Source organism: Schistocerca piceifrons, chromosome 4, assembly GCF_021461385.2.
Source record: "Schistocerca piceifrons isolate TAMUIC-IGC-003096 chromosome 4, iqSchPice1.1, whole genome shotgun sequence".
In the NCBI taxonomy this organism is placed as follows: Eukaryota; Metazoa; Arthropoda; class Insecta; order Orthoptera; family Acrididae; genus Schistocerca; species Schistocerca piceifrons.
Window position 1 is genome coordinate 655396544 of NC_060141.1, and position 13372 is coordinate 655409915.

Genomic DNA, 13372 nt, shown 5'->3' on the forward strand with positions numbered 1-13372 from the left:
GTCCACTCATACTCGTTATATATGTGAATGACCTACTATCCGCCTCCATAGCTGAGTTGTCAGCACGGCAGAATGCCATGCGAGAATCTGAGGTTAGATTGACAGCCAGGTCGGCTGGGTGTCGTATTGCCTTCATCATCATTTCATCCTCATCGACATGCAAGTAGCCTTCATCATCATTTCATCCTCACTGACGTGGAAGTCGCCAAATTGGAGTCAATTAAAATAAGACATGCACTAGGTGACCGGTCCATCTGACGGGAAGCCATAGCCACATACACATTTACATTTACCTTCTACTTAACCTTCAACAAACAAAACTGAAACTAGTTGCAGATGATACTGCTGTTAGAATAAATCCCATTAGAGAGAAGGCAACAGAAAATATTATTAGTGATATTTATGCACAGAACTGTCTAATGGTCCTCTGAGAATGGACTCTCCCTTAATTTTGAAAAAAAACGCACTATATTAATTCTGTGCAACAAATAGATTCGCACCAACAACTGATGTAGCACACTAACAGGAATCAATAAACAGGATAGCAGGCTAAAAAATTTTTGGTGTGCATGTTGATGTGAGAAGTATAGCTAGTTTCCTGAATTATCTACGATTTATGCACAAACTGCTTCAGAAATTTACTGTAATAATGTGTCACGACAACATGCACCTCACTCTAACTGTACACCCTTATGATGCTAAGTTCCAGTTCATGACGAAAAAAGGGGTGTCCCACATAAATACCTGGATTCGATGGTCAAACTCAGTGACAGCATATTGCCCGACATAATTGTGTTTTCCAGTAATGTTAAAGGCAATGCCATAACAGAGGCGGATTTTGAGTAGGGGGTGAGAGTTTAGGACGAGGAAGCATCTCCGATTTAGGTGATTATGCAAACCTTGATATGGATATAGGTGTATACTTACCTCCAGACATTTTCGAGTAATTCTGGAGTATATGCATGGATGCATACACAACGGATCCTGCATTCTAATTCACTGTGCCAGAGCTTTAGTGAGACACAGTGTAGTATCTCGAGCTTCTAAGACATTTTGCTGCCACAGTTATTGGAAGATATTCCACTGTATATAAGGCAATAAGTGTGGCATCAATAAGACGAATGTCTCACCCATTCCAGAGATCTAAAATCAGACCCTCCTAAGGGATCATTTGGAAGGCACTAGAATAGTCGTTCAGGAAAACCAAAATGGCCTGCAAACTCACCAAACTTAACACTCTGTACTTTTATAAGTGACGAACATTACAACAAGAGGTCTGTTCCGAAACATCGACGACTTCCGAAGGCATGAAATACCTTATAACATGGACGTGTGCTCACATTATCTTCAAAGGAAATTCAACATGAAATATTGTTGCTCCCAAATCACTTGATAGTGTCTAGTAACGCTTGAGGTCCACCTACTGAGCACTTGGTCTGGCGGCGATGATAACCAAACCTGAGTTATGTGCTTGCTTACATTTGCAGTAATAGGGCAGACATTTGTGGAGCTTCTCCTCCAGATGGCAAAACTATGGTTTGCAGCGCGGCTATCTTGACATTATTTTATCGGTCCCATACATGTTACGCCGATGAAGTTCTCTTAGAAGCTTCTTTGAAACGCTATAGAAAAAAGTCTATAGTTATATTTAAAAAAGAAATAAAAACGAGGTAGGTACCAAAATTCGGTGACTATAATCGATAAAAGGTAGTTGCAAAACTCAGGAAATTCCCCATACTGTCCACCATACCTTGACAGAAACAGAAACTCACTCCTCGATGTATTTATTCACTCTCGATAAATTTGGTGTGGCCTGTCTTAGCTGTCTACACCATATATATATATATATATATATATATATATATATATATATATATATATAATGCCAAACATTTTCCTATCTCTGTCTGCAAATGAAAAGATACAAACTGATAAGACATGAACCCACACTGAATTACGTTTACACAGTTTGCATAGAGATGGTGCATGTAATTTTCTTATAAGACGTATTTACACAATGGGCATATATATATATATATATATATATATATATATATATATATATATATATATAAATCGATAAATTTCCGTGCTATTAAACATTGACGTTAGCCAATCACATCATCACGTACACAAATTCAAGCAGCATGCCAGAGGTGGTGTGGCCAAACACGTCCTCGTTGGTTTCCTCAGACCGAAGAAACACAGCTCTTTTTCACCTAGCTTGCATATATCGCTTCCGAAAACGGCACATTTTAACTAGTAATAACTCACAGACCACAAGATGACTGTGCATTACTGCCTTTTAAAGCATGCAAGTGATTGAATTTCCGGGTGCAAAATCTGTTTCGCTAATTTCACTACTAAATCACCCGGAAATGGCGCAGCTTATCAGATTTTTTTCTTTACAGTTATTTATTTCTCAGCTCAGCCTATCCCGCAACACACTTACAAGTTTTTCAGATTGTTTCTGACCACTCTGTGTGTGTGTATCTGTGTCTGTGTGTGTGTGTGTGTGTGTGTGTGTGTGTGTGTGTGTGTGCATACTGTGTATGTGTGCCTGAGTTGATTGCACCCTATGTGTGCATATGGTTTGTATATAATGAATGCTTGCATTGCTGTTAGATGCCAAGTCTGTATTACTAGTTTCATCAGTTCCACGTGTTTTTGTTTCCCTGTAAGAAAGTCTCCATATAATAATGAAACTATGGTACAAGGGAAAGAAGGAAACTATAACACTGCAGCAGCTGGATTTAAAATATGACAACTGTTCGCTGGATGAAAACTCTGACATTCTAACGTTCTAAAGACTCTCATGAGAAAGATGTGGAACTGCATACTGTTTGTGTGTGTGTATGTGTGTGTTTGTGTATGTAGATTTTTTTTTAATTTTTTGTGCTGATGATCATTAATAGTTTTTACTTCCTCTGTAAGAGTATCCCTACCATTGCAACCCTTGTTAAAGACCGTAAGTAACATATTACACCAAAGAAAATATCATACATAATGAACAAACCAAAACTTAATTTGTTACTGTACCATACATCGATGCTGTTCTTATTTACACAAAAAAACAATTTATTGATATCCAAGGTCAATCACATATAGCAGCAGATGTATAAGGAGCTGAAACCATTCAATATATAAGAAAAGTGTCCAACGTAAATAAAAAGAAAGTGCAGCTAACAGATGAGAAGTGAAACTCTCTTCAGACAATAATTACCTGGGAATTTGCAAATCATACTGCATGTATTGGTAACTGAGAGGTTTTCGCACTTTTTTCCTGTCTCTGTCTGCAGATGAAAGGAAGTAAACTGATAAGACATGAACCAACATTGAATTACGTTTACACAGTTTACATAGAGAAGGCAGATGTAATTCTCTTAAAAATCGCGTTTACAGAATGGGCATAGAATAAAGACAGAAATTAAGCATTGCATGAAGATGATTCACAACTAATGTATACTCCTAAAGATGTGGCCAGTGCTGAAAAAGAAATTAGAACAATTTCATAATATGCGTGTGTCAATACAGAACACAGAAAGGATGCAACTAAGTTAATTATGACAGTAAAAAAAGTTTTTAAGCTACTAAATGCAGTACCGTTCTTAGTAAAGCTATTCACGTTCACTCAAGTTTCACTTCGATTTAATTCTGAAGGGCACTTTGTCAGTTACAGTCATGTTGAGAACTTCATATGTTTTGTTGTCTCCAGACAAGCCAAATTGGACGAGAATCACGAGGTACGTCGTCAAAGTGGCCACACAGTTCGCCAGCAGTACTCGGTCAAGGGAGAAAAGTCCTAAAGCGTCGTAATGGAGTCGACTGCGAGCTATCTGGCGGGCGAAGCTCTGCAGTCCTTTCCAATGGCCACAGGTGCCAAGTGTCGTCAGCAGTAGCAGCTTGTTGACCAGCTGTTCTGTGCGGTTGGCCTCCTGGATGGCCACATCACAGCTGTACACTATAATTACCAAGCGCCACACTGACATCAACACATATGGCAAAAGTTGGCGCACACCTTCTGTTTTAGATTGACCAAACCAGGGTGCTCCTATATGAAGGAAATTAACTGCTGCTATGTAAATATTTAGAATAACATTAAAAAGTGACGTCGTTACTTCTGCGAAGTTTTGTAATCCGTATGCTGCATTGATATCTCTAGCCAAATCGTAAAGAATATGATGAACCTTCTGTAGCTCTTCGAACTGAACGCAGCTGTCACATTTCAACATCATCTCTACATGTGAAGCCGCATTCCGTTTCAGATGTATATCTGTTCTCCTCCTGCGCGATAATTCTTGTGTATGTGAGGCAGTTGTCTCACCATGAATACGGAACACATTATTTTTCGAATAAATTGTCATCAAGGATGATATCATGCAATCAAGGTCACTCTCCGTAGAAATGTTTAGCGTCTGGAGCATATACTTATTCAGCTGTTTAAATCTTCTGTGCAGGATAATGTTAAAGGTAAAAAACTGCAGGATGACCGTACTTCTTGCGACGTAGCACAAATGCATTGTTGTCATGAAATAAGACAAGTGCCCATGGTTGTACGAAGCAAGGACGCACAATAATGTTAAATAAACGACCGTTCCAACAAGCAGTCGACGCACAACAGTGGCAACAGCAGTGTATTCGTTTTCAACATTTTTACACAGAATTGCATCAACCGATAAAAGTTTGCTGACCATAACGTCGACGTGTCTTTGTCCCAAAACTGAGCTTCTTATCACTGCGATAAAAGCTGTAAAAACTATAAGAAGTAGATTGCAGACATGTACAAACTTGAGTAGACCTTTCATTTTGTAAACTTCTCGTGTCCACACACTTATTTCATGAAGTATTGTAACCAGTAGCAATAAAGCCAATACAATATTATACAATTTTCCAGTTGTGGACACACGGAGCTTTCCGTTTCTCTTTCTGAAGGTAAGTGGAGCAGTACCAAAAATGTTGCATAAGAGAATAAAAAACCAAAGTTTTGCACAAAAAGTCTCTTCGCCCATCCCAACAAACGTTCTTTGCAGCACACAAACTAAGTGAGAATAGCGACTAACTGTTTGTAGCACCATTGCTAGGAAACAGAGCTCCAATTATTTCCTTAAATGGTGCTCGACAGTTTAATTTGAACATCGTCAAAGGAACACGGAAAATGTGTGTCCAACATTGCTTATAAGCTATCAAAACAACGTACACTAATACTAGGGACTCTGATTCTAGTTAATGTGCGTCAAATAATGCTGAAATAGTTCAACACCCCTGGCACTGAAAGGAACAGCACACAGTACCGGATCGTTTGATAATCTGCCTCTCAGTTCTGTCCAGAAAGCCTGATGACGTACACATAATTGAATATGAAATTGATGAAGGTGACAGGCATTTGTATTAGGTGAAGTAACATAAAAGGATTGTGAAATGAGTAGCCAACCAATAGACATTCCACCTTCAAAAACTTTAGATACGTACCTTGTTTACTTTAGGTGCATACAAATGTGTCCCATAGCATTTCAGTTGCTACAGTCTGACATCAAATGGCTAACCATACAAACTTCTGTACTGTGCTGTTCATCATTTGTGACACATATAAATTCTCTCATTAGACTTACTGCTGGAGTTACACGCCACTATCACAGAGTTAAGTTTTGAATTCTCTTCGATATTTGTTTTATAACTTACTATAAAACTAGACTCTAAATTCCAAATATATTTTTATCAGAATTTACTAATTATTTAAATTTCAATAAATAGTAAAATCTGGAATATTTCAAAAAAAGACTTTGTAACTAGCTATATTCATGAAGACTGGAGCTATCTGTGACCATTCTGTCTTTCACTTGCTTATTATCACCAGACATTTTAAAGAGTATAGTCCTGTAATTGCAAATATGTAGTCAAAGAACATATTTAATTTGGTATTCAGAATCTCTTTATGGACTGATTACAGTTCTGATATCTTGATCACATATAGGATATTTTATTTCACGTTCATAGGTATGAAAAAGAGGAAAATGCCTCCGATTAATGTTTCCGGCAACTATGAAACTGTATTAGAGCATATCTGCATGGGATTCCTTGGGGACTATACCATGAAATAAATGTGGCTTCATATACTATAAAGTGTATTAGCTTCTAACTTAGGAAAAAAACTGCATACATTTTTCTATGTACTCATATATTCTTTCCAAATGTCACAATGGCAAAGACAAGTAATATTGTTGAGATGTTTGAAAAAAAAACTGTAAAGAGTTGACAGAGCAAAGTTATTCAAGGAACAAACAGTTTCTATAGATATACCACAAAAACTTGATAAGCTGCAATTACAGTATATGGCTGAATGAGCAATATAATGCATATAGTTGGAAGTTGCATGAGTAGCGGAATTAAAAGCAGCACATATATTCAGATAAATTTACATGAATTCTCAAAACTGCTGCTGTGTTATTACGATTATACCGATTGTATTTCAAAACATAGCTTATACGCTGATTTTACGTACTGTATTTCACATTTAATAAAAGCCAGAACTCTGACAAACTTCTTGTACAGAAAAAGTAAAAACGTAGTCCTAATCTAACTGAAACGCACCTCTAATGTACTTTAGCTAATGAGAGTAGCGATTTCTCATGAAGAAAGGTCTAAAATAGATTAATATTTTTTTTTAAAAACATGTAGAAAGGCAACCTGAATATGCAACTTTCCTTCGTAAGTGTTTTACACTCTTACATAATTGTTTGTATATATTGTCAGTACAGTACATTTGGGACAAGCGAACTGCCTTTTTCTTCAGGCAACCGGTTTGAGACTTTGCACATTGCATTTCTAGGAGTAATAGAGAAGGACACTATCATTAATGGCTGTATAAGGATGTACAACAGTTTGTCAGTAAACTTGTGTGCAGTAATGTGGATGTTGAACTCTGCCGCTCTGATTAAAATGTCTGATGATATGAATGTGCACTGCAACAAGTTGCTCTGTAATGGTTTTAAACCTTCAATTTGCTCATTATCCATCGTAGGTACATCGTAAGACGGCAGGTATTTTACGGTACTTTACTTTTTACATCAAATACAGCTAGTCGGCGCTATCATAGCGAAGCCATATAAGCCCAAAAATTGTAAGTATGGCACTTCGAAAAGGTCTGTCATACATCATGTGGGAAAATTAGCAATTAGATGACATCGTTTCACAAATAGCATACAGACATTTAGTTATTACATCCATTTGCAAAAGGTGAATTAGTATAACAAGACGAGACCCTACATGTTTTACATCATACTCACCTTACAACATGGGTATTCGACGTTCCTGACTTTGTATTTTAGGTGAGGTACATAAAGATGAAGGCATAACTAGTCACTTGGTTTTTTTTACCATTTGTGAAACTTGGAAATGGGGAAGTGCGTAAAAATTTCTATTAAGTATAAATAATTACATAATTGCTTTTTGACATTTGTAAATGGATTACTCCAAACTTTAGTGTTCTTACAGTTTGATACAAGGCAGTCCTTATCCTCAATGTTGACCCTAGATATAATTCCAGCAGTATGAAAAATAAATTTGCTTTAATAAGCATCCTCTTCACTCCACATTATTTATTTGAGTCTGTTTTTTCCAACACACTATAGCAGACACGTTTTATTCAAACAGTCCAGCAACACCTAAGGTCAATTTTTGGAGAAGAAATACTTAATTAAAATACTTAATTAATGATACTCAGTTTGTCTTATAGTGATTAGAGAAAGGAGTATGTTACTATATACTACATATGAGTGGAGTTAATATACTTTCTGCGTCCGTCTTACGTCAGACATAACTTAGGCAACATTGGTACTCCACGTCGCTGAGAAAAAATGTTTTCACGTCTGCAGATGTCAGCTGCCAACGACGGTGAGTAGGCTCAAGTGGGGAAACTTAAGGCACCTGAGGGCTGTGTGAAGCAGCATCCACGGAGTCGATGTAAGAATGTTTGTTGTTTTACTTTACTTTCTGCAGAGGAGAAGAGCTGAGATTTAAATGTAGTCGTTTGACTGACAGCAGAACTAAGGGGCCTTCACAGCAAGACATCATGATACAGGTTTAGACAATTACATCATCTATGATGAGTGTGATTACAGGAAATGAAAATATCAAATCACCTCCAACTGTTTGTTGCATTGTTAAAAACCATCAGTTATTGGAGGTTATTTGTCATTTTGGAACTAACAACGAGTTTAGGGACTGAATTCACTAAATGAACAATTAAAGATGTGTTGTGAAGGTGCGGGATGACGCTAATTTGACCAACACATTCGTCGTCTTGGATGTGTCATGTAATGGATTTTACCTGGATTTAAGTTAAGTTAATGTAAGTTATTTCACAACTTGTTGAATACTGTTGATGGTGTGCAGATTTTCCTTACTGATAGCAGTGGACTGTGTGGTAGATACACCAGATGCAGTAAGTTTTGAGAACATTTCTCGAGGAGAATATTGGTCTGGTAAAAAGTATTTAAAAATAAATACTAACAGTCTCAGCCGTAAAAAAGATTTATTTTGTGCTAATTAGTTTCAGTTAGTTTTTGACCATCTTCAGACCTCCATACCATGATGGAGTAGGCAGTGACAATTAGTGGATCTGGTGTTATAATTCCATCGTTCCATTATGGCAATTAACGAAATAGTTAAACCTCGTATTTAAAAACATCAGTCATTGCCAGAAGTAAGCTATCAATTTTTATATTAATTCCTGCTCTTTGGTAGTAGCTCTTTTGCATGTAATTTTCTTTGTAGTTTTGTTGTGTATGTGATGAGGCAGAGGGCATGCAGTGGCCCAGATCAGTGACCAGTTGTGTTTAGACCGAAACCACACGGGGAGTTACAGCCCGCCTTTCAGAGGAAAGCATGAGGGGTGAGACAAACTAACCACTCAAGTCAGGTAGCGCCAACATCGCAGCCATTGTCAGAGCTGGTGTCTCGAGTGCGAGTCATAATCCTGCAATTTTTTGCATGACATGTAGATTATGGCCCTTCCCTGTTCACCTAAATTGTTCATTTTATGCCAGTGAGGTCAAGTTTAGATTAATGCTGATGTATGTCAACAGTAGTTAATTTTCTTATTCTATTCTTGTGATCAAACAGATCCTGTAATAATCTGTTATTTTTGTTCGAGTATGTTAGCAGGCAAATTTGTAATAAACAGGGAATAACGTGGCCCACTGTTTAATTTCGTGGTTATATGGCCACCCTATTTGTTATCTTTAGTGAGGTACAATACACATGCCTCATTTTTACTAGGGCTATCCTAGTCCTATTAGTTATTCGTTGTGCAACACCTCTTTGGTTAAGTACATATGAGCCAATGGGGAGAATTCTGAGTGTCAGTCAGTATAATCAGTATGTATCATTCTGACATCCACAGGGGTATGTCGAAAGCTCAGCAACACCCTCACATAAGGAAATGGCGATCTTGCCATGATGTTGGTTACCTTGGATATTATAGTCTGTAGTTAGGAAATATAACATAAAATTAATGGCTCTATGCAAATTTATTGGTTGAAATTTCAGAGCTTATTGAATATTTTGAGTAACTGAGACAAAATTTTTAATAAATTCTAATCACACCTTTGATAATTAGCAGAAACGTGGGAAAGATTTAAGTTAAATTGCTTGCACATGTAACTAATCAATATGCTTTTCTTGCACTTCTTTCTTCGGACTCTGTGATGGCTTGTGCTGGTCCATCTTGACGTTGTCAGTGGCAGTGTCATCTTTGTTGCAGTTTTGGAGGGGTCTGTTGAATGTTTGTGATGTTTGAGTTGAAGCATTACCGTGACGTTGTATAATTAGGTTAGCTGTGCCTGAATTCAGTTCCATTCTGACTTTAGTAGGCAACCAGACTAGAATACAATTTAGATAGAAAGATGAGAACATAAAACTGGAGTGGTATGGCTATAATCATGTCACGTTGTTCAATGTTCAGGGTCAATTTAATAAACGAGAGTTCAGAGCCCAGTTTGAAAGAATTTAGAGGGAACACGAAAGAAGTGGATGAAGGCTTGTATCCCATCAAATATACACAGTGTAACTTACTTGGACATCTTGCCCCATGCAACCAATCGTCACCGGAGTTTTATTCAATTTGTACATGCCGAGTGAATGTGGAACATGGATTGGCTGACTCTATGATGAAGGATGTTTAGGGAAATCTCCGTGATTTGCTGGTTCAATCGATGAATAGTGTTGAATGAAAGATATTGCCTTGCAGTAAACGAAGAAGGGTGAATTTATCAGAGACAGAATTTACTCTGTTTTGTATGATGTGCTTAGAGTGGTATCTGACAAGGCAGGATGTTGTTGGTTGTCAACAGCGGTATGCTCCGATCAATATGGGAGCTGTCGACAAACTGGAAAACATAAATCAAAAGAAAATTGATAAGCCTGCTACCTTTTTACTGGAAGGTTGTTTACGGAACATTGACAGTGTGGAGGGCAGCCTGTCATGAACGCAAAATAGTAGGGAAAGGACAGGGCGCAGTTCAGCAGTTAACGTTGTCTGTGGCAAGGCCTCAACAGCAACGTGGGAATACGCAGCTGTAGTGCATGGGAAACAGTGCAGAGGGCCGTGATTTGTAATTCGACTTGCCTGTACCTGCTGCACTTGATTTACAAGCATATTTATTCCAACAGCTCTGAAGACAGATGAACAAAACAAAAGATTAATGAGCGATATAAGAAAGAGCTGGTCCAGAGCATAACGAAAGGAAATAAAGAACAGTTCGCTAGAATAGATAAAGAGGCTGATGCACGAAGTAAGAAAACCCAAGCATATGTAACAAAGAAAACTGATGAGCAGACGCGAGAATTTAATAACAAGTTCGATCTGTTTGACCAAAAAACCCCGAGGAACCACAGAATAATTGAGAAAAGAGATTGCAGATGTACAAGTTTATCTTGAATCGTACATGGTGACACGAAACTGCAGAACAAATAAACGTCATTTATCATGGAAAAGTCACCTAAAGTGAACAGCTTTACTTTACTAGAAGAACGGCCGGCAATGTGCCTTGATGAGGCTGCTGAACTGGAGGAGCAGGGCAGATTGCTGACAGCAATATCTATCGTTACATTGTGATGCACAGCTGGATTGAACTGCTCTGATAATCATAAGAAAACACGAAGAGATAAAAGAATTACTGCAGCTCAAAGATATACAAGTGAGTATTAATTAAAAAATGGGGAGTGCTGCCTCAGCTGCAGTGGGATGAGGAGTGAGGTAGCAATGATTATGATGAAGATTGGATACGCAGCCATTTTGTGTCAGTTAAAAGGCACGCATTTTTCCTGACTCTTCAAACCATCTACATCCAACGATCTTGATCAACAGTTCCTGGATGCACTAGTGTCCTCATGCACTGCAGATTAATTTTGTATGTGAACGCCCACGTTAGGAAGCCATGGCTCTCATATTGATTGTGGGAAATTGTAAAACATGTATTTCTGACGGAATATTGTCTAAGGTGAACCAGGATGAAATGAAACTTGGAATACTTAAAATGGAAACATAAAGGACTTTACGTTACAAGAACCCAATACAGTACTTCAAAGAAATGGTCCCTCACAATGAGTTCATGGATGCACCATATGATCTACCCATCTCTGGTGAATTTATCATATCAACTCCAACACGAATTTACTTACAGCAGGAAGAAGCAGGCACGATGAGAGAGCATTTCAACATCCGCTATAAGAATTGTGTTATTACCACAATGCAGAGACATAGACACCAGTGCACTATGTACAAAATAATTTCCCTTGGAATGGCGAGAATCTGCGATCACAACTGGAGAGCACCCACCAAGGCAAAACAGTACTTCATGGAATGTGCAGATTTAGCAAGGTCGTTGGTCACCACTTTAGGGGCCGTATGAACAGGAATACAATAAAAGAAGGTATAATAGTGGATTCCGAGAGTGAGCAGAAGCAGTAGAGATTCACAAACCTAGACATCAGTGCAACGAACAGAGCGGTGAGCAGAATGTTATTCTGAGTAACTGAGTAATGACCACATCTCATGGCAGGCACAGGGAGTCTACAGCAGTGCCCGGAAAGCTGTATGGCAGTTTCCATGAGCTGCGAAAGACTTTGTGAGGAGAGGAGACTGAAGAAGGGAATTCTAGTTGTCTTGCAAATAATGTAAATTTTAGAGGCAATTGGTACTGTGTGTCCTGGATACGGGAAGTCACGTCCCAGTAATTGACAAATCTGCCTATAAGGGACGCGTCAAGCAAAGCAATACAGGGATTCAGGTTTCAGAAATTGGCAAATGTGTGTTTGAGGCATGTGACACCAAAGCGATAACCTCCATTTAAAATGCATGGAATGACTGTGCACTGTGCTGCAGACACCAAAAGTGCAGAAGGCAGAAGTGAAAGAGCAAGTTAGGCTTGATTTTGAATAACAATCATACAAGTTCGGGGCAAACCTTCTAATTGTGCAAGGTATCAAGATCGAGACTTTCTTAGAACTTGACTTCCTAAATTAATCTGAGATGATTATGCATTCAATCAAAACATTTATGTTGACAATAACTGCAAACAAGGAAGTGAGATTCAGCTTCAATGACTGTATAGAGAGAGACAGTTGCGAGACTAGTTGCTGTGAGTGGTAATGGGGCTCGGGCCATCGAGAATGAAACTGAGATGAAACTTCAGGAAACTGCTTCATGTGATGCGAGTGGAGGATTGAGGAGTGTGTTGAAGTACATTTCTGAATATTTTAGGAAGCTCCAGGGGTGATATGAACCTTTACATAAAGTTTCGAGGCAAAGAAGCACCATAAATTTTCCGTTCGACGATATCGTGTCGTTTACAAGGAGATAATTCGACATAGAAATAAAGGCAACACGAAGAAATAGAGAAACTGAAGAGGCATTCAGCTCCTACACAGTAACCCGCTGTCGTGTGCCACGCAAGCAAATGGATATACCAGGTTGGTGCTTGATTCTTGCCAAATGAACACCTTCACTGAACTAGAAACTGATAGGTCTGAGATGTTATATTCTGCGTGTTGACAATACATGGAATTTTTATGCTATGCACAGTGCTACCAGTTAAGGTAGTTGCCATTTTGGCTGAACATGTCACCAGCTGCTTTTATTAGTGGGCTAGGCTCCGCAGACCTGGAAGCAGATGAAGTGCCGTTGTGCATTGACGGTGTGCTCATAGTGTAAAACTCCTAGGAGGAACATAACGCAACTTTAGATCTATTTCATCATGCTTTCGATGAGCATGGAGTCCTCGTCAACACAATCAAGTCTGAGTTTGGCCACAAGGGGGTAGGCTTGTTAGGACACATTATATCATATGATCGCATCCGGCCGGATTTGGAAAAG

At 38.4% G+C, this 13372-nt stretch overlaps 1 protein-coding gene across 1 annotated transcript; it reads right to left on the minus strand.

Moving 5' to 3' along the window:
- Positions 1-3638: 3638 nt before the first annotated feature.
- Positions 3639-4235, minus strand: LOC124796091 (putative gustatory receptor 28b). Its single transcript, XM_047260176.1, has one exon. The coding sequence runs from the start codon at positions 4233-4235 to the stop codon at positions 3639-3641; it is 597 nt and encodes a 198-aa protein (XP_047116132.1).
- Positions 4236-13372: the final 9137 nt, after the last annotated feature.

Coding starts and splice junctions, on each gene's coding strand:
- LOC124796091 (XM_047260176.1), bottom strand. CDS start 4,235: ATGATGTTGAAATGTGACAGCTGCGTTCAGTTCGAAGAGCTACAGAAG.